This window comes from Phyllobates terribilis, unplaced genomic scaffold, assembly GCF_046119375.1.
Source record: "Phyllobates terribilis strain yellow unplaced genomic scaffold, ASM4611937v1 Scaffold_11__3_contigs__length_659146591, whole genome shotgun sequence".
Taxonomy (NCBI): domain Eukaryota; kingdom Metazoa; phylum Chordata; class Amphibia; order Anura; family Dendrobatidae; genus Phyllobates; species Phyllobates terribilis.
The window spans coordinates 506,812,263-506,840,209 of NW_027362771.1; the positions used below are offsets into that span (position 1 = coordinate 506,812,263).

General features: G+C 42.9%; 1 protein-coding gene across 1 annotated transcript; it reads left to right on the top strand.

Annotated features, from left to right (window-relative positions):
- The first annotated feature begins 15,323 nt into the window (after positions 1 to 15,323).
- On the top strand, positions 15,324 to 27,765 carry FIGLA (folliculogenesis specific bHLH transcription factor). The gene is made up of 4 exons (XM_073654741.1): positions 15,324 to 15,578; positions 21,330 to 21,560; positions 24,862 to 25,014; positions 27,523 to 27,765. The coding sequence occupies exons 1-4, from the start codon at positions 15,444 to 15,446 to the stop codon at positions 27,763 to 27,765; spliced, it is 762 nt and encodes a 253-aa protein (XP_073510842.1). The 5' UTR covers positions 15,324 to 15,443.
- Positions 27,766 to 27,947: the final 182 nt, after the last annotated feature.

Here is a 27,947-nt window from a genome sequence, read left to right on the forward strand (position 1 = left end):
CAAGAGGCCCGAGGGAGCCGGACAAAGGTGGATCCCTGGTGGGAACGGCCAGTAGGAAGGAAGAGAGGGGAGCTCAGGACCACGCTCTGGACTGCCTGGGAGTTGGCCGAGTCCCACACCTGGTGGACGCAGCACGGCTCGGGTGGTCACTCAAGGCCGGAGTGACCGGAACAACACCAGTGAGTAAAAACCCTGAAACTGCATCGCATGTCTCTGAGCTTCCTTGCTGCACCATCACAACCACCATCTTCCACATCTGCTGCCCTGAGGCCATACCCCTCCCGTTGGGGGTTATACCATCCTTGCTGCACAATCCTACCAGCGGCCTCAGCGGTCTGCTCTGCAGCGGCAGCCTCCTAGCCGCAATCAACGGGTGGCGTAGTCGACACTTAAACAACATCTACAAAAGACTGCCACACACTTAGTTTGACCACCCTGGGCACGGACCGGGTCACCGCCACACGGACTACTACCCCTATCAAGATCCGGCTCCGGGTGTCCCTTGAACATGGCCCAGGGGGCGCGTCATAAGCGCTCAGCGCAGGGCGCAGGATAAATGTGCTCCGAGCCATACTGTGATCTTTCGGAGGCAGAATAAAAAAATCAACAGCAGGTGAAGAATTGGTTTTATTTTTCACGCCGTTCCTTGTGCGGTATAAGTGATTAGACGACTTTATTCTTCGGGTCGGAATACAGAGATACCAAATTTGTAGCAGGTTTTTCATGTTTGGCTGCTGTCACAATCTAAGATTATTAGACTTGTTTCATTATGTATACCCTTTTTCACATGTAAAGCGCCATGGAATAAATGGCGCTATAATAATAAATAATAATAATAATAACTGAAGGGGTTAACTAATGTGAAAGTTTTATAGGTCGGGTCGTTCCGAACAAGGCCATACCAAATGTATACTTTTTTTGTTCATTTATTTTTTTACATAAAAATACAAAATCATGGGTATAATATACATATATTATTATTTTGTTTTTTAAAAAATATATTTTTACAATTTTGTTTTTACTTTTAATTTTATTATTTAGTCCCTTTTAGCAGTCTGATCACTGTTATAAAGCATTGCTATGCTTTATAACCATCAGTTTTGCACTGACACACAAGCTTGTTAGACCATACTCTGAGCTTGTTAGACCAAGCTTGCTAGCCCTGGTGACAACATTGGGTCACTGTGGCAATGATAGGGCACTCACAATGACATCACGGGGGCGCCAATTGGAGGGGAGAGAGAGACCCCTCCCTCGGCCTGCCTTTAAATGCTGCGATCGAAATTGATTACAGCACTTAGTGGGTTAAACTACCAGGAACAATGCGGGCACCGCTCTTGGCAGTGATAGCTGGGTGTCAGCTATGATTTTAGCTGAATACCAGAAGGCTATCGCGAGCGCACAGCTTCTGTATTCGCAAAATCACCATGACGCACCCAATACGTCCAAGGTTGGGAAGCCATTCCCTTCCATGATGTACAGGGTACGTCCAAGATTGGGAAGGGGTTAAGGTTAATATTGGCTCCGTGACTAATGGATTAAAATACTAATAATATTTGCCATGTTTGAATAAATCTTAACTCTGAATCTCTTGATGACGGCCAAGCCAACAATTTGCACATAAAATAAAACTGTCAAATATGGATTCACGTCAGTGTGAACATCAATAAAACATGTAGTCTTCTAATACAAGGGTAACTTTGGTGCTGTGCTCCCGTTCTTACCCCTGATATCTTTTGGCTTATGGCTTTCACAAATCACATGATTTCAAGGACAGGGTCACCAATCTAATTGTGCAAGCCGTAAATGAGGCCAATGGGCTGTTATTTAGCAGAGATATCAATAACTACAGCCGGACCTGCCAGACACGACTTATCTTATCCAGTTGTCCTCAGCTCTGCGACCTCTCCATTATGAGGGCTCCAAATGTTTTGCTTTGAATTGCTAATTAATACTATATTAATCTGTATGGAGATGTAATCAAGAGATTTGTGTCTACAACAAAAATTAACACAGCAATAATATGAATGACATAAAGATTAATTGTTCTCCAGAGACTTATCCTAAGGCACGCAGCAAATGAACATCAGCTTACATTTATATTAGAAACTACATTACCAGGCTGCTCAAAAAGGAGTGATATCCGGTCAGCTACGGTCTGGTGTAATGCTTGAGCAAGGATTGCATTGTGAGTAACAAATGCATACGATGAAAAGTCATGCAACTTTCTCATATTGTTTGTATTTTGTCATAGGCTACAGCAGAACAAAGTGAAGGTTCAGGAGTGGCCATCTCAGTCTCCTGACCTCAATATCATTGAGCCACTTTGGGGAGATCTCAAGCGCTCCCCAGAGTGGCTCAATGATATCGAGGTCAGGAGACTGAGACGGCCACTCCAGAACCTTCACTTTGTTCTGCAGTAGCCAATGACAGGTCGACTTGGCCTTGTGTTTTGGATCGTTGTCATGTTGGAACGTCCAAGTACGTCCCATGCACAGCTCCCGGGCTGATGAGTGCAAATTTGCCTCCAGTATTTGCTAATAACGTGCTGCATTCATCTTTTCTTCAACGTTTACCAAGTTTGCTGTGCCTTTGTAGCTCACACATCCCCAAAACATCAGCGATCCACCTCCGTGCTTTACTGTAGGGATGGTGTTCCTTTCATCATAGGCCTTGTTGACCTCTCTCCAAATGTAATGTTTATGGTTGTGGCCAAAAAGTTAAATTTTTAATGGTTTTCTTCTGGCAACTCGACCATGCAGCCCATTTTTCTTCAAGTGCCTCCTTGTTGTGCATCTTGAAACAGCCACATCGCTAGTTTTCAGAGAGTCCTGAATTTCAGCTGATGTTATTTGTGGGTTTTTCTTTGCATCCTGAAAAATTTTCCTGGCAGCTGTGGATGAAATTTTTGTTGGTCTACTGACCGAGCTTTGGTTTTTACAGAGCCCCTAATTTTCCATTTGTTAATCACAGTTTGAACGCTGCTGACTGGCATTATCAATTCCTTGGATATTTTCCTGTGTTATACAGTTCAACTACCTTTTCCCGTAAATCCATTGACAATTCTTTTGCTTTCCCCATTACTCACAATCCAGAAACGTCAGTGGCTGGATGAAAGATGCAAGAGTCTGTCTGGATCCCAGAAACTCACTCAGCTTTTATGCACACACACTGATTACAAGCAAACAGGTCACAGGTGAGGATGTTACCTTTAGTAGCCATTCAAACCCATTTGTGTCAAATTCTGTGCATGTTATCAGGACAAAATCACCAGGGTATGTGAACTTTTGATCAGGGTCATTTGGATGTTTTTGGTTGTCATTAAGATTTAAAAAGAAAAAAACACAGTAGTTTGAAAATAAATGGCTTCACCCAACCAATAACCATAATTGGAGAAAAAGTTTTCTTGTTATCATTCATATTCTCTGAAACAAAGCTAAGAAAGGAAAAAGTCTGCCGGGGTATGTAAACTTTTGAGCACAACTGTATACCAGGATGGGGCCAGGATGAGGGACATAAGTACCAGGATGGAAGGGGGCCCAGGTCCAAATCATGCACCGGGACCCAGGCCCATCAGATTCTAGTTACGCCACTGTCTCCAACGGTTGTCATTAATCAAACACAATGTTGCTTGGACTGCCAATATTCAGTACATAGGGGCCATAAGAATAAAGGGGAGGCTTTCATAGGATGAGTATGTGCAGATAGTTGTAATATTCTATAAATGGATTAAAAAGGTTAGTCTTTGCACAACATTATTGGACATATGATGTGCTGCCAGATGTCTCCATCCTGTGAGCTGATGAGGCTGTGACTCTACACAGGAGTGGAAAAATCGATTGATTCTGCAAGTGAGAAGAAAATACATCCATAAGGCACAATAAGTCAGACTTATTGATGGAAGAATAAATGGTCCTATATAATATATTCATATGCAAAAGGCACCAGGCTAAGATGCTGAGAGGATGAAAACCTTATAAGGCTGTAGTCACACATACGTGGGACATGTCCTAGTTCTGTCCTTTTTTCCCTCGTACAGCACACTGACCCATAGACCTTCATTGATCCATACACACTTCATAGATTTAAAAATGGACTCAGTAAAGTCTATAGGGATCCGTATAAATTGGATGGCACACAAGAAGACTGAATTGATACAGCAGAGATCCATCCGAGTTTCATTCGTTTTTTAAGGGTGCTTTCACACTGCGTTCTTGCAAGTGTTCGTGGGTTCCATCGGGACCAAAACCCCTGCAAAATGGGATTAGGGCGCATGCGCCGACGGAGCTATAGACTATAATGGTTCCAACAGAGTGAACGTGAGCTCTGCCGTGCATCATTTTTGGGCATGTACGACTACTGGAGGCGGACACCCAGACACAGTCTACTACTCTGGGCAAGAACGCAATGTGAAAGGAGCCAAACTGATTCATTACTAAGAGTCAATAGATAAATTCAGATAGTCTCCTGCTTTAGTAAAAAAAAAAGAGAGAAAAAAAAAACTATGCAACTAGAATGACACCTGCCAAAGATGGTAACACTCCTGCAGATGAAATATGTGGAGCGGATAAGTACACTACAGCGGACCAGGGCTCTGGTTAGACGCTGTGCATTTATGCTTTGGTGGAAGTGATTGAGCAGGATTATAAGCCACTGAATGTCAACTGGTATGTTTCCAGGAGCTTTCAATATACACAGAGAAAATGCATGCTGTATAATGGAGGCAATCATTCTATGATCTCATTCAGACATCAGTGATTTTTCTCCTACTCAAAAAATGGTGGGAGTTGCATTGGTGCTTGATCAGTGCCAGTTTTTACCATCAGTTTTCCTCATATGCAAAAAAAAAAAAAAAAAAAAAAACAGATGGAGGTTTCTCAAGCTTCTCCTATGGTTCTTGTTCACACGACCGTATTTTCAGTACGAGTTCTGTCCATAAAAAAACAGACAGCAATGTTATTTAATGGGGCAGTACAAATGAGCGTGGGAGCGTAAAAAAAAAACGGATGCCATACAGAGCCAGAGTGTAACATCTGATTTTTTCGATGCATTGCAACTCTGTAACATAGGAAACTGGAAAGGCCGCATGCGGATCGCCAAGAGAAGCTGACATGTGCGGTCTGGAAAGACGCGCCGCATGTCCGTTTCCGCGGGTGTGCCGAAGACGCATAGTGGACATGGGATGTCTACAAATCCCTTCCACTATGCTGTAACAGCTGGCCGATGAGGGCTGCATAAGTCTGCAGTGCCTAACCCGCAGCGGCTCCGGATCATGGCCACCCTAGACCACCAGAAATACAGCGCCATACAAATAAGTAGTGCATGTATTGTAGGTTGGAAAAGTGAATGCACTTTGCCCTCTCCACCTCCGGCACTAATGATGTCCTACATTTGGCGCTGTACTATAACGTGTCAGACTCTTGACCACAGACTGTGATACACTGGTGCTGAATTCTAATGCCATAATTCATGGCAGATAAGACTATATTACAAAAACATTTAATTAGCCATCACGATTTCCATAAACCTAGACTCGTCATTTAACCAATGCGGTGACTAAAAAAAGGTGACTTTTTGCGCCCAAAATTATGATTTCAACCATAAAAATCACTCCAAAGTGCCGGCCCTGAGTCACCCCCTGAAATAAAATGACATAATACACCTCCTTGTTGTCAGTCATGTGGCAGATATGCATTCTCCACCGAAAGATGGAATTCCTAATGCAGATGTGAACTTAATCTGTGTCTCCCTAGTATAAACCATTGCAGCTCATGTTGTTAGAAGCCTGACACCTAGTGATTGTGCAAAGAAATTACACAATCATCACCTGATTGCAAACAACTAAAAGAAATGATAGAATTAATGAAGCACTCCTCCTCCCACCAAAATGTGTATGCTCTAAATATATTGCAATCATCATATTATATAGCACTGTGTACGTACAATTGCTCATTTTGCCCTTCTACCCAGCTAATTCATCTGTTTTCCGCTAGGCCTATGCCATCACGTGATTAACCCCTTCACGACCTATGACATGTAGGTACATCATAGGTCGTGTCCTGGCATTTGGTCTGAGCTCTGGCGCTGAGCCTGCATCTTTCTCGGCTCATGACAGCTGATTTGATGTGCTGTGGTGGGGAAAAGAGAAAGGTAGGTTATACAGTATATAATGTGGCTCTACACTATTCTGGTATCCATTTGGACAGACCTGGGCAAACTGTGGCCCGTGGTTCACATCTGGCCCTCTGGATGTTCCCATCTAACCCGCGGGGTCTATACTGAATGTAGAAAGCTATGTGGGGGGCTCATATGTATATAAGAGGCTATATGGGGGTTCATACTGAATGTAGGAGGCTATGTGAGGGCTCATACTGTATATGGGAGGCTATGTGGGGGCTCATACTGAATGTAGGAGGCTATGTGGGGGCTCATACTGTATATAGGAGGCTATGTGAGGGCTCATATTGTACATAGAGAGGTAATATGGGGGCTCATACTGTATATTGGTGCTCATAATGTATATAGGAGACTATGTGGGGGCTCATACTGTATAAAGGGGGCTGTATGTGGGCTCATACGGTATATAGGAGGATGTCAGCATACTTAATTCTGCTCAATATTAATTGATACAATTAATATAAATATAATTAGTATGTCAATTTTAATATTGAGCAGAATTAATTTCAGCCTATTGGTTCGGCCCTCCACACCAGTTACGGTCTCTCATGTGGCCCCTCAGGAAAATTATTTGTCCACCCCTGCATTAACAGATATAAGGAATATATAGCAAGGCCTCATTCACACATCAGTATTTAATCAGTATTTCTATGCCAAAACCAGGAGTGTCTCCAAAGCACAGAACAGATGTCAATCTTTCAATTATAGTTTTTCTCTTTAAGTTCCTCTCCTGGTTTTGGCCTACAATCACTGATGCAAAATACTGACCAAATACTGACGTGTGAATGAGGCCTAAGGGAGAGGAAAATAGGTGTATGATTTAAAGGTTAGTGGATCTACATGGTACATTCATATGAGGATTAGGTAAGTAAGTCACTTTATGTCCAGTAAAAGGGCAGGTAGTCCAGTGTTGTTGGGTAGGGTAGCTTTGTAGGCAACCATTGAATTATCATTCTTGTTTTGTGACATTGCTGGTTTCCCAAAACGTCCTCAAAATCAGTCACTATTTGGATTATCCCATTGTTATTAACAATGAGAGAAGAGATATCCAAATAAATACATACAGTGAAGAAAATAATGAACGGCAAATGTGTCATGGTCCCTTCAGGACTGATGCACATGGTCGGCAGTGCACGGCCTCCATGTGGTGCTCTGCGGCCCCTGATGGGACTCCACATGTACAAAGTACTCCAAACTAGGGAACTATACAGACTCCATGACCTCCCTACAGTCTGTGCAGGTACCACGTGCATCAGCCTTAATGAGAAAAGACACAGAAATGGGTTTATCTTCACCCAAAACATTGAGCCGTTTACCATGCACTCATTTCCTTCACCTCATCTTTTCTTTTACACAGTAATAAGCAAACCTGGAGAACACTTTATAACATAATGTATTTATTCAGTGTCTGACCATTAATTATTACACAGCTTTTACAAGTCGCTAAGAAAAAGTATGACTTAGACTATGTGCCCACGATGCAGAAATGCTCCGGATTTTTCCTGAGCGTTTCTGCATCTCCCTGGCAGAAAAAACGCATGCGGATTGTACATGCGTTTTTCCGGCCAGGGACATGCGGATGTGAAGCGTTCTTCACATGCATTTCCACATGCAGGTTGATAAACGCTTTCCAAGCGATTTGAGCATCACTTGGAAAGTGCTTGACAACTTGGTCACACTATATAAATCCATGCAAACGGCATGGATTTATATAGTGTGACCGTAAAAGAATGGTAAAAAATAAAAAAATAAATCTATACTTACCTTCTGATGGCTCCCGGAGTCTTTATCCGATGCGTCTCAGCTTACCGGCAGCTCGCAATGGACTAAAGGACCTGCCGACGTCAGTGGTCGCGTGACCTGTCACATGACTAAATGACGTCACGGCAGGTCCTTTTCAAACCATCGCGAGTTGCCGGCAAGACAGGACGCATCGCTATGGAGACTGGGGGCCATCAGAAGGTAAGTATATTTATTTTTTATTTTATTCTTTTTTTTACAGGTACTATGGTATCCGGGTCCGGAGGAGAGTCTCCTCTTCTCCAGACTCGGGTAACATCCGCACATTGAAACGCATGGATTCCGCATGTACAGATGCAGTGATGCGGATGTCATGCGGTCCAATGCAAGTCAATGGCGGCGAAAACGCCGCGTTTACGCTAAATAATTGGTAGTGCTGCGGATTTTTCTGCAATGACAATCCGCAGCATGTGCATGGGCAGCAATGACCCTTCACGGTTGACCAAGTGAGTGTCAAATTATTATGTTACAAGGTTGATTGCAATCAGGGAACCAGACGGAGACAGAGCTCTGTATGGGAGGATTCGGTGAATCTCTAATCCCATTTATTTTACTTATCATTATATATTGTTTTGAGTATATCAATAGCCAATCACCTACAGCCATACTACAGGCTTAAACCAATGTTAGTACAATTATTACGGAAACACACATATGGTCATATTATCGTTAGTTCGGCACATGATGGAAAGTTACAAGGTTATACATCCCGGCTCAGACTAGTTAGATAACAGGAGCAGGGTGTTTCATAGAATGTTCTTGAGAGAAAAGGTTCTTGTGAGAAAATTGCATGTGAAGCAGGAGAAAAGAATAAAAGAATGCATGCTATGTAAGGAGTAATAATAACATGATTTTAGAAGCAAGCAATCAAAAATGAAGTAGCTATAAAAGTAACTATAGCATGAATATCGATATGTCCTTTACAGCTTAACCCTCCGTCACATACAATATCTAACGAGTTCACATACAATGTAACTGTCAGGCGCAGGCTAGAAAAATACCTATAATATCTAATGTTTGCAATTTCAGTGCTCTAAAAGTGATCAGTGACCTTCATAGGGATGTAATAAAAGAGACTACACATAATCAGGTGCAAAAAAAAACCATTTACTTAACATAAAACTAATAACTCTGAAATACAAACATTTCAAAACTCCCGCCAAATAGTCCCCAGTTCGACTCTGTCAAAAAACTCTACAAAGAAAATTTATGGAAACAAACTTAATTTTAAGGTACCTTAAGTACTATTAAACACATATTCAATCAGAATTAGATCCTGAAGTTTCCCCAGAAAAATTACACTTGCAGAGCAAAGAGCAAGAATTACACATAATTTTTGCATGTGTCAGGCAGATTGCATTATGACATTTGTGACATTCATAATTAGAAAGCCTTCTGATTCCGCTTTCCGTGGTGCAGGTGGTGCATCTCCTTCTTTTGGGAGGTGGTGCAGGTGGTGAATTTTCACTATCATCTTCTGGGCGGAATCTTTTGAGCTGAACTTGAAGGCGAGAGGGGATACCGATTGTTTTCATACTTCTCCTGCGTAGCTCTCCAAGCACTAGTTCATGGGCCAATTTTTTCAGATAGAATCGTCTACGGAGTGGTTCAAGCTTGTTTTCAAGGTAAATGACTTGTGAATTTATACCACCCAAATTCAACATAGCAAAAAATATGACCATAGGCCAGCGTTTGGTGTTTCTGCTGACGTTGAAAGTTGAGCACATCTGATCAGCTGTATCAACACCCCCTTTGGTTGCATTATAAAATGTAATTATCTCCATTTTTTTTTGTGCCTCAGTCCCAGGATCGATGGCGTCATCATCATGAAGTGTTGATAGAAGAAGTACAATTTTTTTTGCTTGTGGTACATAGGAAACCAAAACCTTTCCATTATGGAATGCAAACATACGGCTGTACTGTGGTCTCCCTTTCACACTTACAAACTGTGTAGGCAATTCTTTTTTATTTTTTCTTACATATGAAAGCTTCTGCATTTTCAGATAATCAATCATATCACAATTTGAAAACCAATTGTCAGCTGTTATATTGCGACCCGATCCAAATAAGGGCTCAGCCAGTCTTTTTACAACATCACTGGGTTTGTTGCTGACACAGTAAGGACCTTCTGGTTGTTTTCCTGCATAAACTTATAGGTTGTAAGTGTAAGTCTTACTGGCATCAACAAGGGCATACATTTTTATTCCATATTTGTTAGGCTTTGATGGAATATATTGACGAAAGGCACATTTACCACGAAAACCAGGGAGCATTTCGTCAATAGTGAGATTCTCCCCAGGGCAATAGCTTTTTTTTACAGTTTTCAACAAATTTTTGGAGTATATCACGAATTGGAGCAAGTCGGTCATGTGTTTTACGTTCGGTTCGGGTAGTTCTTTGGTCAAACCGAAGGCAACGAATTAGAAGCTTGAATCTGTTTATGGACATAACAAGGCCAAATTTTTCAACTCCATCCCCATCTTTACTCCAAAGTTCCTCCAAACTTTGTCTATTTGCCCTATAAGCTCCTGCAAGGTATAATAATCCAAAAAAAGCACGCAGTTCTATTTCATCTGTGGCCTTGATGGTTCTGTTGCAGATGAACTTGTCCTTTATAATGTCTATATATTGGTTGGTATATGTGACAATAGAGTCCAGAATGTCATCTGTGAATAAACTATTCCAGCATTCAACTGCAGTTTTTGCATTACTTGCAGTTCCTATAACTGCAGGAAGGTGAGTAATAATGTTTTGAGGTTCCCTACGTTTTTTCTGGAGTGGCTTCTTGTTCCATTGTTTTTTTTTATCTTTTCCCATATAATAATGACTCGCCCCCTGGGCCGTGGGGCACTCGGATCCGGGCAGTAGGGGAACGATGGGAGTAGTAGTGGCAACCCGGTTCCGTGGCTCAGGGTGGTCAGACCAGTGGTAGTCCCTTTATAAGTTTTAAGTGATGTCCGACTACGCCACCCGTGGATTGCGGTTATTAGGAACCGCCGCTGCAAGGCAGACCGCTGGGGCTGATGATGTATGCAGCTGGGATAGTGTGACTCCCCACGGGAAGAGTGCGGCCCCAGGGCAGTATAATGGAAGATGGGGGTGATGATGGTGAGAGTCCCAGTGCTGATAGTGCTGGAGGAGAAAGGAGCACACAGACGACAGGTTGCAGTCCAGGGTCTTTACTAGAACAGGTAAACTGACCCACAAACAGTCCCGGCTAGGAGGGGACCTGGATGTCTGAGAGCAATGGGGAAAATGGCCCTGGTCAGGGTGAGGGTGTAGGCCTACCGTGCTTTCTGCGCTCCTTCTGGCTATCTCCTCCTTATAGGGTAACAGCCCACGGTCCAAGCTCACCGTGTATTCTCGCCTGTATGGCCTGCAACGTGGGTTCCTTTCTGCTCCCGGCCTGGTACGGCTGTGCTGGTCCCTTCTGTTGTGGCAGAGCCTCCAGGCTTCTTAGACCAAGGAATATACAGTCCCCTGCGGACTGGTTATCTGCTGTAGGATGTGGAATCCTCCCAGCCTCAGACACCAAAGTCTGGTAAATTAAGTCCTTTATCTGCCAAGACAGGCTCACTTTGCCTCTTGTCTCTGGCTTGTGGCTCTCTTCCTGCCACACTTCCTCTTAGGTGCAATACAACTTTCTGCCCCTGCTCTGGGACAAGTCTCAGTCCTGAGACAGGTCGTCCAGTTCTCTCTAACCCTGCCCCCAGCACCAGCTTTTATAGGGGCAGCCTGCTCCCCCTACTGGCCTGAGACAGGAGGTACTGCATGCTAATGTTCCCCTGACTAGAGAACCTCCCCCTTGCTCTCAGACACAGCTTTATTACATTTTGTGGCATCCAGGCCAGGGTGACACAATAAGATTCTACATCTTCATCCTCATCACTGTCACCATCTTGCTCTGTTTCAGAATCCACTTCACATACTTCCACCTCATCATGAGAATCAATCTCACTTTCCTCTCCTAAATCCTCATTCATTGTGGGGTCTGCATCATCTAACAGCATGTTTGTTACTTCCTCAACATCAAGGTTTTTTGATAAATTGTACATTTTCCTCTATTTCAGCAGATAATCTGAAGCAAGAGAAGGAATATGTGTTAGGGAACTACTGTATATGCGTCAGCAGCACACTTTCTTTTTTAATCTGCCTTATTTCTATGAAATATCCTCACACTTTGTGCTATACATTCATAAAACAAGCTAAATAAACAATTGTGATGAATAAAAACATAAAATACCAACCTTATTGAGTGTGACGTGTTCACATACAATGAGCCTGAGAGATTAGCGCAGTTATATCTGTCCTCCTGAAGCTCTGCAATCCAACTGTGGTATGAGGTTTCACAGGAGACTACCTGGAGGGAGGGGATTTCCTCACAATCTGGTGAGGAAGGAGAAATGAAAGTAAAAGAGATGTGCCTGTCAGGCCTATTGTATGTGACGGAGGGTTAAAAAACACATAGTGGGCACACAGCCTTATTGATAAAGGGGGCTCCGGCCGCTGCGATGGAGATTGGGAGGACGGATACACAGAGCGGTCTGATAAGTGTCACACATCACAGCAGGTGTGGGTTCCCAGAGAGCAGGAATCCCTTGTGTGTGCAGTATATGACTAGATACACAGGGCCGGACATTAGCCGTAGTTTACAGTCATGTAGATCTCATCCTAGGTCAGTTTTACCCATCCGTGATATACAGACCATGCACAGGTCAGAATACCTGGCCCGAACCCAGGGACTTCCAACCTGAGTTAAATGCTTCAAAAACCTTCATGAAGCAGTCGGCTAAGTTTGGGAGACCCCGTAGTCAGTCTGAGTCCTCCGGGCAGAGTGCAGTCTATGTTTCATGGATGTGTGAAACCAGCCATATGAAGACAACATAGTAATTAATCCCCACCCGCTGACTCGCTCAGAGACTAATGAAAACTAGACAAAGGACCCGCAAAGAGAAAAACTGCAGACAATGAACGGTACAGTCACTTAACAGCCAGAAACACGACAGCTTAGGCCACATCCACACATTCGGTGTACATGTCTGTGTGCGGACCACTATCTACACTGAGCGCACAGACACAGAGTTTCATTAATCCATACATATCAGTTTTAAAAACAGATAACATATTAGGACCAGGAGTCTCCATGCACATCCTGTTCTCATCTGTTTTGTGGATCAGACTCGGCCATTAAGTCTATGGAAATCCATTAACCCCTTACTGACATCCGCTGTACAGTACGGAGCAACGCAAGTCAGTAGCAGACTCACGGGGTGAGCTCGCCCTATACCCGACAGGCAATTGTGTTACAGACAGGACCTGCCTCTAACAGACTTTTCAAACCAATTCCCGCTCCCCCTCACCAGCCCCCAAAATAATGTATGGCAGATTTTTTTTCTACTGCTAAGTAATTCAGTGGTCAAGTCAGCAGCTTTTTTTGAAGCAGAAACAAGTAAAGGCATTTTATCCCAACATTAAAACATACTAGGGAAAAAAACATTTTCATGTGTAGTTTAATGCATTGATATTACTAGAAAACAAAACGTGCTCCAAAATTCACGTAAGTGAACAATGCATGAAATATCGTTAGGCTCCGTTCCCCCGATGAGCTTTCATTGAGTTTTTGAGGCTGTGTATTTTCCCTGAGTCAAAAACTCAGCGTCTTACAATTCGAGCAGAGTGGATGGGATTTATAGGAATCTCGTGCCCACTGTGCTTATTTACGCTGCGTAAACCGACCTGCGGTGCGCGTTTCAAATCTCTCACTCTCTATACTCCCCTGTCCTAAGTGTCCCCTGCTGTAATCCATGAGACCGATCACACCGAGGAGAATAACCCCTGCAGTGTGCGGCCCGAACCTCTGCTGAGCGCAGGAGCAGTGTCCTGTCACTCACTGAGCGCAGCTCCAGGGCCAAACACTGCAGGAGTCATTCTCCCCAGCTCCTCTGCTGAGCGGTCGCATGGATTACAGCGGGGACACTTAGGACAGGTGAGTATATGGATTTTTTATTTTATTCTTATTTTTACAGGTGGGGACACCGGGAGCAGACACAACTACCCTCATCATTGTCCCTGCTGGTGCTGATCACAGCGCCGGCAGGGAACCATGATGAGGGCAGCGTTCAGCACCCGGCGCTTGGGAACAGTGCTAACTGTACACTGATTCCCTGGCGCCGATACGTATCACACTGATGGTGTACGTGTCACACGGATGGATTTGAATGGGTCTGTGTGATCCGTGCTGTTGTCCAAAAACGAACATGTTAGTGTGTGGAGCACATGGACACACGATCCGTGGAAACACACTGACATGTGCGCAGACCCATAGATTTGAACGGGTCTACGTGTGTCAGTGTCTCCGGTACGTGTGGAAACTGTCATCACACGTCCCGGACACACGGACGTGTGAAAGAGGCCTTAGGCTGACTTCACACCCTCTGTGGAAAAACCTCATCTACAAGTTGCTGAAAACTTCTGTCTGCACAAAAAAATGGCATGAGGTACAGACTGTAAAGTCAAAATCAGGGCAAATTTTTTGGGGGATTTAGTTCTCCTTTTGCAATGAAAAGAGTAAGAAATAAGAATATGAAAAATGTTGCTTTTTGTTAAAAAAAAGGATTCTTTTTCTCCCGTATTGTCTTCGGTGTGTCCGTTTTTTACATCCAGATGACATCCAATTTTTACATTAAAAATAAAAGAAAAAAACTAAAAATCACAATTAATTTCTTTGAAGTGGACTGGTTATAAATGAAAGCCCTACAGATGGTGTCCGCATGGCGTCCATTTTTGCACGCACATTAAAATGTGTAGGCAAGTTTCATTCGGAAAACAGGATGATGAATCTAACACATATAGTGAAATTTTTTTTCCCAATGGTCCCTGTGGAAAAATATTCACATGAACCACCAGGATTAATATCCGAGTGTCCGTGGCCGGCACACAAAAACGTCTCGGTAAACTTTTCCTGGGGGGAAATTACTTGCTGCAGAAAATTCTCCAGATTCTGGTGAAACGACGCCATTCAGACTGGAAACATTTCCAGCGGCAAGAAAGTCTTCAACAAAACCTACAGAGCAGCAGTCGGCCGTCGCCCCCCAATAACGGGACAGGATATTTTATCCACTTCTCCTGAGCATGAAAAAAAACAACCCCCATGTCCAGTAATGGGAAATGCCAAGAAATTCACCTCTGCTGAGATTTTTCTGTGGGACAAAAATATTTTGCGTCTGCGCCACTAATCCTCCACCACTTCTTGGCCGCCATCTTGTCTCACATATTCCCCAACTGCCACCACAGCACACTGTGAGCTGTTCCCTCAGACTCCCTCACCTGCCCTGCACTCACTACCACACAATGGCCGCCGGCTGACTCACTGCCTCCCCGCCAGCTGCACTGCTTGTATCAGTGTAAAATGGCGGCGGCCGGGAGCCGTGCGCGGATATAGTACGCGGTATATCAGCCCGCACGTCATGTCTCCCACTCCCGCCAATACCGCCGGCTACGACATCATGGCGTCAGAAGCGACAGCAGCTGTGGAGCCCGCGGAGGCCGCCACCTGCAGCAGCGCTAGTGACAGCGGGCAGAGGCTGCGCCAGGCGGAGAGGGTGAGAGGAGACGCGCTCCCTGCTATAATAAGTGGGCGTATGAGGACAGTGCCGTAATGGAGCCTCATGTTAGAGAGTAGTCACGTATTACAGCCAATCAGAGCACGACTTCTATTTTGTTTAATTCCTTTTCAGCTTAGAAGCAGCGATTTGATTGGCTGATGAGTAAAATTTTTATTCCCGAGGTGCTGTAATCAGGAGTATTACTGTGCTGAGAACATGGAGGGCGGCCGCTTGGTATGTGACCTTATGCAGTTCTGTGTGAGACCCCTCACTTTTGGGGTCTTTGCAAACAGTCAAGGAACCTTTCATGGCTCTCCAGCCCCGCGCTCTCCAGCCCCGCGCTCTCCAGCCCCGCGCTCTCCAGCCCCGCGCTCTCCAGCCCCGCGCTCTCCTGCCCCGCGCTCTCCTGCCCCGCGCTCTCCAGCCCCGCGCTCTCCTGCCCCGCGCTCTCCTGCCCCGCGCCCGCCATGTGTCGCATACACTCAGTGTTTTGTGGTCACAGGACGTTTTTTTTTTTTTTCCCCTTTTTATGTGAATTTTGTAGCTGATTCTGCTCCGAAATCCACACGAAAAACAACTGCAAACCCTTTTTGTATAAGATTCCAATTGATTTAGATGGGAATTTTTTAAAGCATTCTTTTTACCTTTAACCCCTTCCCAAGGCGGCCAATTTCCCTTTTTTTTTTTTTTTCCCCAGAGCCATAACTCTTACTTTCCTGTCAGTTTAAAGCTGTATGGGGGCTTGTTATTTTCAAATACATAGCAAAATAAAACAATAAGAAAATTGTTTTCTGAAGGGTTTTTTGGAATGTTTTAGTGTATGCAGTGTTTTTTTTTTATTCTTCAGTAGTCAATTTTGAAGCTTTTTCTCCTCTTGTAGAAAAACCCCAAGAATCAACATGTTTCTTTTTACACGTAGAAAAAACACCCCACCATATGTACTCTGCGTGTTTTCCCACATAAATCAATAGGAAACATATTCAGAAGCATATTTGCAGCAGTTTTTCATGTGACTTTTGGTGCAGAATCTGTTTCAAAATACTGATTGTGAACACTCATTAGGCTATGTTCACACCAGGGACGGACATATCATTGGTGCAGCCACACAGGGGCCCATTTCTACCTCCAAAGCAGGTGCAATTTTACATTTTTGGAGCTCTTGGGCTGCATATATTGTTCTTGCACAGGGGCCCTTTTCTGCCTGAGTCCACCAGTGATTCACACAATGCGTTTTTGTTGCTTTTTTTTTCTACAGGCAAAACCTGCTCTCTTTGCAGTAATGAAGCTGCTTACAAAAATCAGGTTTTGCTGACTATTTGCTGCGTTTTGCTTTCTATGGCTGAAATAACGCTGAAAGAAGTGACCTGCTGCAGTTTGCAAAATCAGTCAGGAAAAAAAACTAATGTGTGTGCATGAGATTTCTGAAATCTCATAGCCTTTGCCTACACTGTAAAAGGCAGCTTAATTTTGCAGAAAAAACGCAGCAAAAAACGCAACGTGTGACCATAGCCTAAAGTAGTGTCTTGTGGATTTCGAAGCTGATCCGCTTTAGGCTATGTTCACACATTGCGTTTTTTCGATGCTTTTTTTTTATGCAAATTTTCTGCTGTGATTTACAGTACCAGCAAAGTCTATGAGATTCCAGAAATCTCATGCACACAGCTTGGTTTTTGTTTCATCAGTATTTTGTGCTTTGCATGTTTGTTTTTTTTTCAGAATAGAGCATGTCACTTTTCTCAGTGTTTTTCACCCATTAGAAATAATGGGTGGTGAAAAAACGCACCAAAAACACAGGTGTAAGTTTTTTCAGCGTTTTTTTTTTGTGTATGCCAAAACCTGATGAAATAGAATGAGTTTTTGGGGGTTTTTTTCCCACTGAATTTTATGTACATGCATAAAGAGACAAAAGGACAGTGAAAAAAATGCAGCAAAAACAAGCAAAATCCTGAACAAACCTTCCTGGCAAGAGATCAGGTTTTGCTGTAGAAAAAAAAATATGCTGAAAATATGCAATGTGTGAACATCGCCTTAACCTCTATATCAAAATACCCTTTGATGCGGATTTTGCTTGACAATCCATGTGAACAATTTGAAAAAGGACCTTTCACCAGTTTGCGCATGTTACATTGGTCAGGGCTGTGGAGCTGAATAAATCATAGTTTTAATCTTTAAATTTCTAATCTGAGAAATGAGTTTGTAAAGTTTAGGTTGTAATTTTCAGTAAGACAAGGAGGCGTTAGCATAGATTCGTCTTTGGGGGGAGTGTACTTTTCCCCCTACAGGACATTGACCAGTCATTGGAAGGAAGCATCATGCAGGAAAAAAAAAAAACAAGCTCCCAAAGAAGGTGAGAGCCAACTTTTTCTGTATGAGACAAGTAATGGCACAAAGCCCTGCTCTCCTCCATGATCCCACTGAAAGCGTCTATTCTGATTAAAGGCAAGAAGAGAACAGAGCAGAGCTGTGTGGAATTGCAAACACCTCTTTAAGCTCTCCTCTCACAGTGCTGTCAGCTCTTCTCTCTCTCCCTCCCCACAAACTGACAGTGTCATGGGATAAGAGCTGCAAGAAGTGTTTGTACTTACATAAAGGTATACTGTACTCCCTTTCTTGCTTGTGATCAGTGAGGAGAGCAGGGCTGTGTGTCATTACATGTCTTGCACTGGGAAAGCCAGTTCTGACTTTCTCTGGGGGGGCGTGTCCTTTTTTCCTCCTGTTTGACATTTCCTGCTTATGATTGGTCAAAATCATGCAGTGGAAAAAGTACACAACCCCAGAGATGAATTTCTGCTCACACCCCTTGGTCTCAGCGTAAATTAGCTATCAGTAATATCTCCAAATTGGAGATGAGAAATTAAAAAAAATAAATAAATCTGTATTATTCAGCCCTGCAGCCACCCACTATGACATGATGTGGCCAGGTTTAACCTGCTCAAATTTGGTGAAAGGGCCTCTTTAACCCTTTCCTATCTGACGTCTAACACAATTTTTATTTTTTTTTCACTTGTCTGGTTAATGCCGACTTTAGCCAGCAGATAGTGCAGGTTGTGCTCTGTTTCTCGGTAGGCCATGTGCTTTCAAAAATCAGAATAAAATTGGATTAGAAGGGGTTAAATAACCTGAATACACTTCCAAATCATTTAAGGGGGAAAACTTGTCTATGGTGCTGTTTTTTTTTTTTTTCTCATGAAAAAAGAAGCAACAAGAATTTTTGAGGCATAACCCTCCACTCCCACCCCCCCCCCCCAACACAATTTGTATTTATTTATTTTTAATTGATCTTTCAGCCAAAAAAATCCAAGTGAACATACCCTTACCTCCAGAGATGTAAACCACCAAACCAGGAGTTGTCGTGTACTTTTATATAGGACTACAATATAATAATATATCTATCTTTAGATTGGTGGCGGTCTGACACCCACATAGTTGCCAACATTTCTAGAAGTGTTTTTAAGTCCTGCCCAGGCTGGTAACGCCACCAGTCCTCCAGGAAAAACCCACTCTTGGGAGAGATTTACCTAAACCGTACCAGCTTTCCGCCATGGTGTCCTGAGTAATCTGGGCCAGCTGGCATCTATGCTCCTGGCATCCCCATTGATCAGATGCTAGCGGTTTGTTCATCCACCAGATGTATAGTGTATGGAGCCAGAACATGACGGTTCGGTATACTGTGCCGTGGCCCTTTTCTGGTACTACAGCTTGGCTCTTATGAACACTAATGGAGGCAGAGCTGCACTACCCGAGAACAACTGATTGGTGCTGGTGTCAGGCCTTCACCAATCTGATATTGATGTCATTAGTAATTTATTCCTGGACAATCCCTTTAACCTGGCTGGTATTTTGGATGACAACCCTAGCTGTTGCCCACTGTTATCTGTATACATAAATGAGCTGTAATGTCATGTATTTTGTTGACTAAGGAGGAAAAAAAAGATGTAAAAAAAGGAAGCAAATAAGTACATAAAATATAACTTTTATTAATGAAAAGTCTAAAAAGAAATTTATAACATGATGCCCATATGGTATATCATAAGTAAAAAGATATAAATATCTACGATATAGCTGGACAGAATATCAGGCCCTATTAGGTCCAGCATAAGTAAGAATAATGAAGGTATTCAAGCTATGAAGTCCAAAAAGAGAACCCCACAGATACGCAAAAAACAAGGTATATCTCACCAAATGCCCATATAGCAATATAGACGGTGATTATACCTATATCTGTGTATACCCATAGACAAAACCAGCCATTATTAAATGGTAAATAAGTATACAATCAAATAGAGCTATGAGGGGCCTTCTATTATCATCCAGGCACTCAATCCTCATAAAACATGGAAACATCTCACCCGGGGTCTTTTTATATATATCTGCTCCCCCTTTACATTCCAGGTGATGAGTTAATCCATGGAACATCCCAAGCCGAGGTATACCTCACCAAATACCCATATAGCAATATATACGGTGATCATACCTATATCTGCATATACCCATAGACATAACAAGCCATTATTAAATGGTAGGTATGTATACAGAAATAGAACTATGAGGAGCCTTCTATTACCATCCAGGCATTTAAATCCTCATAGAACATGGAAACATCTCACCCGGGGTCTTTTTATGTCTGCTCCCCCTTTACATTATAGGTGATCAGTTTGTCCACGGAACATCCCGACGCGTTTCAATCCTTCATCAGGGGTATATAGTTCCTCTTCATTAAGGGTATATCATTCCTCATTCCTGCATTGGTTCCTTAATCATATCCTAAAGGCATTAGGATATGATTAAGGAACCAATGCAGGAATGAGGAATGATATACCCTTAATGAAGAGGAACTATATACCCCTGATGAAGGATTGAAACGCGTCGGGATGTTCCGTGGACAAACTGATCACCTATAATGTAAAGGGGGAGCAGACATAAAAAGACCCCGGGTGAGATGTTTCCATGTTCTATGAGGATTTAAATGCCTGGATGGTAATAGAAGGCTCCTCATAGTTCTATTTCTGTATACATACCTACCATTTAATAATGGCTTGTTATGTCTATGGGTATATGCAGATATAGGTATGATCACCGTATATATTGCTATATGGGTATTTGGTGAGGTATACCTCGGCTTGGGATGTTCCATGGATTAACTCATCACCTGGAATGTAAAGGGGGAGCAGATATATATAAAAAGACCCCGGGTGAGATGTTTCCATGTTTTATGAGGATTGAGTGCCTGGATGATAATAGAAGGCCCCTCATAGCTCTATTTGATTGTATACTTATTTACCATTTAATAATGGCTGGTTTTGTCTATGGGTATACACAGATATAGGTATAATCACCGTCTATATTGCTATATGGGCATTTGGTGAGATATACCTTGTTTTTTGCGTATCTGTGGGGTTCTCTTTTTGGACTTCATAGCTTGAATACCTTCATTATTCTTACTTATGCTGGACCTAATAGGGCCTGATATTCTGTCCAGCTATATCGTAGATATTTATATCTTTTTACTTATGATATACCATATGGGCATCATGTTATAAATTTCTTTTTAGACTTTTCATTAATAAAAGTTATATTTTATGTACTTATTTGCTATATCTAGTTGATATCTTCATAATAAGTCTTTTGGTCTCTGCTGGATTATAAAAAAAGGAAGCATCTGCCCTCTCCTCGTCCCACATCAAGGCCCTTATACCTGAGTAGTTGGGTCATGATCGTGGCTTATTCTTTTATTGGGATTGATTACAGGACAAGATGTATTGTGGTCAGCCAGAGAGTGGACGAGAAGTTCTGGAGTTCTACATTACACCCCCTCCTGAGCTGCTGGAGGATGTTCTGAAGGAGCATTACAACGACTTTCCCTATGTGGCCTCCATCAGTAAGATGAAGAAACTGCCATCGGGACATTACTTGTGCTTAGAAAACTTTGAAGACGTTCTAGAAAGAAGACAGGCTGCCAATGCCAAGGAAAGGGAGCGGGTGAGTATGTGTGTTCTCAGTCACCCTGAAATCCTATTTCAATTCTAAGAATCTTTCTTAGAGATAATTAAAATAAAATTTTCTTCATACACATAAAGATCTGTAGAAAGTTCTTGTTTGAAGCAACATCCAGGAGCAATTCTGAAATCACTGCAGGGAAATCCCAGCTCCTTGCCGCTTCCCTGGAGGTGTAATTTATAGAATAAAATGTCCTGTATTTCCCAGTCAGTATTCTTACATATTTAGAAATGGGAATGTCTATTTGTAATTTTGGTAAATATTAATGGGTAGTAGAACAGTTTTCTAAAATGTCAGTGTATATGCATCTCCAGATAATGTAGTACTGAACAGGAAAGGGCTTCCTGCTGCTGTGGTTGGGTTTCAGAACATTGTCTAGGCTTTGGACCTCACCTGGCATTGTTTAAAGGGATTGTCCACTGCAAAAATGTTATTTTTTATTTATTCAATTCTATATAATTTTCGACTATACTTTAGTTAGCAGTGTACACCGATGTCTCCCTTTAATCCTTGGTCCTGACAGCCACCCCTATGATCCTGAGTGTGACACAGGAGAGGGTTTTCTTTGATGGCACATGTCCGGAGCTTTGAGTGATGGGGCCGACTGACTAATTCCACTATCTAGACCAGCCCTTCTCTCATGGCCCATGCATAGACAGAGAATAGAGCTGGCTGGCCATTGAAGTGAGCGGTCTGTCAGCCCCACACACCACTATCTTGGGTCACATGCCAAAACAGTTTCAGCAGAGGAGCTGTCTGGACCGACAATAAGCTCCAAGTCTAAACCTGCAGCGGTCACGTACCAACTACACTAATAGAACAGCAGGTGACACAAGGAGGTTTGAGTGATCAGTAGGTGACTGTATGGTTTTTATTAAATTTAAAAAAAAAAAAAATCTGTGGACAACCTTTTAATGTCCCAAATTAAGGGCTCTTTCACACGTCAGTGTGTCCGGCACATGTGGTGACAGTTTCCACACGTACCGGAGACACTGACACAGAAAACCTGTGCACATGTCAGCATGTTTCCACGGACCGTGTGTCCGTGGGCAAAACATCCTGATGTGTCCGTTTTTTACCCGCTGCACAGGCCGCAAAATGTCCCACACTGACACACGGATGACAGTGCTGTGCTCAGTGAGTGACAGGATACCGCTCGCTGAGCACAGCTCCGGGGCCCGCTTGCTGCAGCGCGTCATTCTCCCCGGCTCCTCTGCGTGAGCGGTAGCATGGATTACAATGGGGGACACTTAGGACAGGTGAGTATAAGGATTTTTTATTTTATTCTTATTTTTACAGGTGGAGACAGCGGGAGCAGACTACAACTCTCATTTTGGTCCCCTGCTGGTGCTGATGGCAGCACAAGCAGGGGACAGTGATGAGGGCAGCGTTTAGCACCCGACGATTGGGAACAGCGCTAACTGTACAGTCATGGCCAAAAGTATTGAGAATGAGACAAATAGTAATTTTTCCAAAGTTTACTGCTTCATTTTTTGTAATGGCAATTTGCATATACTCCTGAATGTCAAAGAGTGATCAGCTTAACAGCAATTACTTGACTTGCAAAGTCAATATTTGCCCAGAAAATGAACTTTAACCCCCAAAACACATTTCAACATCATTGCAGTCCTGCCTTAAAAGGAGCAGCTAACATCGTTTTAGTGATTGATCCATTAACACAGGTGTGGGTGTTGATGAAGACAGGGCTGGCGATCAATCAGTCATGATTACGTAAGAATGACATCACTGGACACTTTAAAAGGAGGCTGGTTCTTGGTATCATTGTTTCTCTTCAGTTAACCATGGTTATCTCTAAAGAAACTCGTGCAGCCATCATTGCACTGCACAAAAATGGCCTAACAGGGAAGAGTATCGCAGCTACAAAGATTGCACCTCAGTCAACAATCTATCGCATCATCAAGAACTTCAAGGAGAGAGCTTCCATTGTTGTCAAAAAGGCTCCAGGGCGCCCAAGAAAGACCAGCAAGCGCCAGGACCGTATCTTAAAACTGTTTCAGCTGCGGGATCGGACTACCAGCAGTGCCGAGCTTGCTCAAGAATGGCAGCAGGCTGGTGTGAGTGCTTCTGCACGCACTGTGAGGCGGAGACTCTTTGAGCAAGGGCTGGTTTCAAGGAGGGCAGCAAAGAAGCCACTTCTCTCCAGAAAAAAACATCAGGGACCGACTGATATTCTGCAAAAGGTACAGGGAGTGGACTGCTGAGGACTGGGGCAAAGTCATTTTCTCTGATGAATCCCCTTTTCGATTGTTTGGGACATCTGGAAAACAGCTTATTCGGAGAAGAAGAGGTGAGTGCTTCCACCAGTCTTGTCTCATGCCAACTGTAAAGCATCCTGAAACCATTCATGTGTGGGGTTGCTTCTCAGCCAAGGGAATCGGCTCACTCAGTCTTGCCTAAAAACACAGCCATGAATAAAGAATGGTACCAGAATGTCCTCCAAGAGCAACTTCTCCCAACCGTCCTAGAGCAGTTTGGCGCCCAACAATGCCTTTTCCAGCATGATGGAGCACCTTGCCATAAAGCAAAGGTGATAACTAAATGGCTCATGGAACAAAACATAGAGATTTTGGGTCCATGGCCTGGAAACTCCCCAGATCTTAATCCCATTGAGAACTTGTGGTCAATCATCAAGAGACGGGTGGACAAACAAAAACCAACAAATTCTGGCAAAATGCAAGCATTGATTATGCAAGAATGGACTGCTATCAGTCAGGATTTGGTCCAAAAGTTGATCGAGAGCATGCCAGGAAGAATTACAGAGGTCTTGAAGAAGAAGGGGCAACACTGCAAATATTGACTTGCTGCATTAACTCATTCTAACTGTCAATATAACCTATTGGTACTCATAATATGATTGCAATTATATTTCTGTATGTGATATAAACATCAGACAAACACTAATAAAAACCAGAGGCCAGCAGGTCATGTGAAAATATAATTTTGGTGTCATTCTCAAAACTTTTGGCCATGACTGTACACTGATTCCCAGGCGCTGGTACGTGTTCTCCTGATGCAGCACATGGGTGGCACACATCTGTCACACAGGTACACACGGAGATACGGTTTCCCTGTTACTGTTTTTTCCCAGTACCGGGAATATCGGGACGTGTGAAAGAGCCCTAACAGCATCCTAGAGCCCCACGTTTAGGCCTGTGCATGTGGATACTATCGCATGAAATTGGTCTCAACCACGACTATGATGTGCCATTTTTGTAGAACGCAATTGTAGGCTCAGTTTTTAATGTCTAACATGTACTTACAGATCAGAAATATCAACAGTGGGTTTTCTAAATTGAAGACAATTGTGCCATTGATCCCTAAAGACAGAAAACCAAGTAAGGTGGACACGTTAAAAGCAGCCACAGAATACATTAGACTCCTTCATGACATCCTGGAGGAAACTGGAGGATTTGAGGTAAAGACTTGCACAGATTTAATTTTAAGCGACTCTTGTAAATCTGTCTATATACACAATATTAATTTTAGCTGAATCCTTTGACTTTTTGGCTGAAACTGGCTGATCATCTAAAATATAAGGCAGACCTCCTGACTCTCAATTTTCCGGGAAGAGAAGGATCGGGCAATTGGGTTTCAAAATGTACAATGTCCAATGCCTTACATTTTAGTGTAGATAAGCCATTAGCAAAGGTGTCTGGCTGTGGTCTACTCCTTGTTGCACCAATTTTTCATAAAAGAAAAACTGAATGTAAAACATGATGTGGGGTTTTGTTTTGTTTTTTTTTTGTTACTTCACCCCCCCCCCCCCACACTCATCCATGACCGCATTCTTGAAGAGGTCCTCCCATTACTGGACAGGAAACCTGAGAAGATGAAACCGTTTCAGTTTTCCTGTTCAGCTGGATCGGTCATCTTGAGGCTTGGCATTCACCTCTTTGGGTTGAAGGTTTCCTGGCACTTTTTGGTGGATTTGTGAGTTTTTCCTGGATGTCCTTATCCTCTTCTGAGACAATCCTGGTGCTGGTGTCACTTACTTTCCCATTTACTTCTTGAAGACTATTGCAAATTATGTAGTTTCCATGTCCCATTTAGGGGAAGGGACTGTCAATGAGCTCAGCCAACACTACCCACAGCCTTTTTAAGCTGGGCAGATCTAGACTATTTCTATGTCTCCTTTGGCACCATGTCTGAAGCGCCAGGAGTTAAACACATTGAGACAAATCATTCCAGATCTTCCTGCTCAGTACCTGAATGAGCTTTACTGGTGGGACAAAGTGTTATTAGAAATTTTCGTCCTCTTGAAATGCTGAGCTCTGGATAGGGACTAAGAAATCTGCAGCTAACGTTTGGGGTGAGAAGTTTACAGTTTGGAAAAATCATTTTGGCCACCCTTCATTTCAGACCTTTATACCCTCCATTTATTAATGTTGCAGAGGGGTCTTCCTCTCTATCACAAACCAAAGAGGAGGCCAAGAGTTCCCTGAAAAGGTATGATGGAGCCAGTACTTGTTCTGGACCTGCAAGATGATCAGATTTTTCTAGCAACTATGAGTTCTTCAAAGTAGATGGGGAGTTGGACTCAAGTCAGGGTTTTTCCTTAAAGGCGTTCACATGGAGCTCCCTTGTAGAGGACACGCACCAGTTAATTAAAACCTTTTGTTCCACTACAAAAATCAGGGGTACAAGCCTTAGGCCTGCTGGAGACAATTTTATGAAAAATACTCTGCGTTCCATTCAAAAGACTTGGTTCATCCTTGTGACATCCGTGTCCGTGTGCAATCTGTTTTCTAACAACTACATTAAAAAATGTACATGATCAAATAAAGTTTCCTTGGTTAATAATTGAATTATGTCCATAAAAATTGGATGCCATGTGGATGTTGTGTGGAGATCCGATTTTTCTTTTTTTTCCTTCTTTTAATTAAGGCACGCAGAAAAAAAGTACATCGCAAGTCGAAAACCGCACCATGTGAATGAGATTTTAGAAATCTCAATCGTTTTGATGTTATAAAACGCTGCAGTTTTTACACATGCATAGAAACAAGGAAAAAGACCATCAAAAACTGTAAAGTGTGAACAAGCCCTTAGAGACCTCTGTAAAGCCACTTTTGGTATTATGATCACTGTAGGCCACCAGGTTAAATGTCTAGCATCAGAGTTCTCGCCGATCAGGGCCATTACAGTAAGAAGTTATATAATTTTCCCTAATACTCGTGCCTGCTTTGGAATAGTAAAGCAGTTAAAAGTAATGACACAAGATTACGGAGCAGGGCAGAAGGATTGTTATTCGAGCCCTTAGAAAGGGCATTTATACATGACTACTACGTGGCTTACCAGCTACCAATTATAGTGGAAAGAATAGGCGGCACTACATGCAATACTTAGATCCATGAAAGCGGTGTGAACAGGCAAAGGAGGCGCGCTGCAGGCAACGGCCGCGTCACGTCACAGGATGCTCCGCCGTGCTTTCATGATGACGCCTGTGATGCAAAACAGCCATTGAATGAAGCGCGCCTCACCTGTTCCCTTTGTCTGTTTCCACTTCTTTCATGGATGTAAATCAGTAAGGAAGAAAGTATTGCATGTGGCCAGTGCCACCTGTTCTTTCCACTATAATCATTATAAGGACTTTTATAGTAGAGGCAGTGCACCATTTGCCAAATCACTTCTGTTGTGGGAGGAGGATAAAAATTTGGGAGATGTAATCCATGTGATTGTTTATTAGCGACAGTAGAGCCAAGTACTGCTTTACTGTTGTAGATTACCAGCTGTTGCACACCTTCTCCTCCTGGTATGCTCTGAGTTGTAGTTTTGTAACAGCTGGAGAACCACGGGAGGGAGAGACCACTGTTCAAGATAATTTTAGAGGCAAGCAAATTGTACTGTCCTATCTAGCACATTTTTTTATGTTAGGGTGATAATAGTTGCATAATGCTTTTTTTTTTTTTCTCCTCTACCTTTTTAGAAGGTTGAAGATGTTCCTGATGTAGAAAGTCCTGAGCAGTACATAGGGCCGTTCCCCCTGAGGCCAGAATTCATGAGCTCCTTATCTGCTGGATTCCATGTGAAACCTCTTGGAGATATTCAAGCAGGAATGCCATTCATGGTTAAGACTGAAGACCCCACGGGTTTATGGAGGGCCTCTGGCATGTTTCCTGGCTGTCTGGGCATTTTACAAATTCAGAAGAATGGCAAACTGGTAAAATAAAATGTTTCTTGCTGATGACTAACCCAATGCCTGCTCCATTTTTTAATATTTCTAGCATTGTAACCTAAAAAAATCAATCAAAGGTGAAATCTTCTAATTTTTTTAAGATTGCTCTAACGATTATTTCCCATTCATTTAATTTCTGGATGAAATGGTTCTATTATTTCTTTTTCTTTTTTTTC

Bases quoted from the DNA above. Each gene is read 5' to 3' on its own strand.
- FIGLA (XM_073654741.1), top strand. From the start codon at position 15,444: ATGTCTCCCACTCCCGCCAATACCGCCGGCTACGACATCATGGCGTCA. The intron at 21,561-24,861 runs GTGAGTATGTGT...ATGTACTTACAG, and splicing joins ATGCCAAGGAAAGGGAGCGG to ATCAGAAATATCAACAGTGG. The intron at 25,015-27,522 runs GTAAAGACTTGC...CTACCTTTTTAG, and splicing joins AGGAAACTGGAGGATTTGAG to AAGGTTGAAGATGTTCCTGA.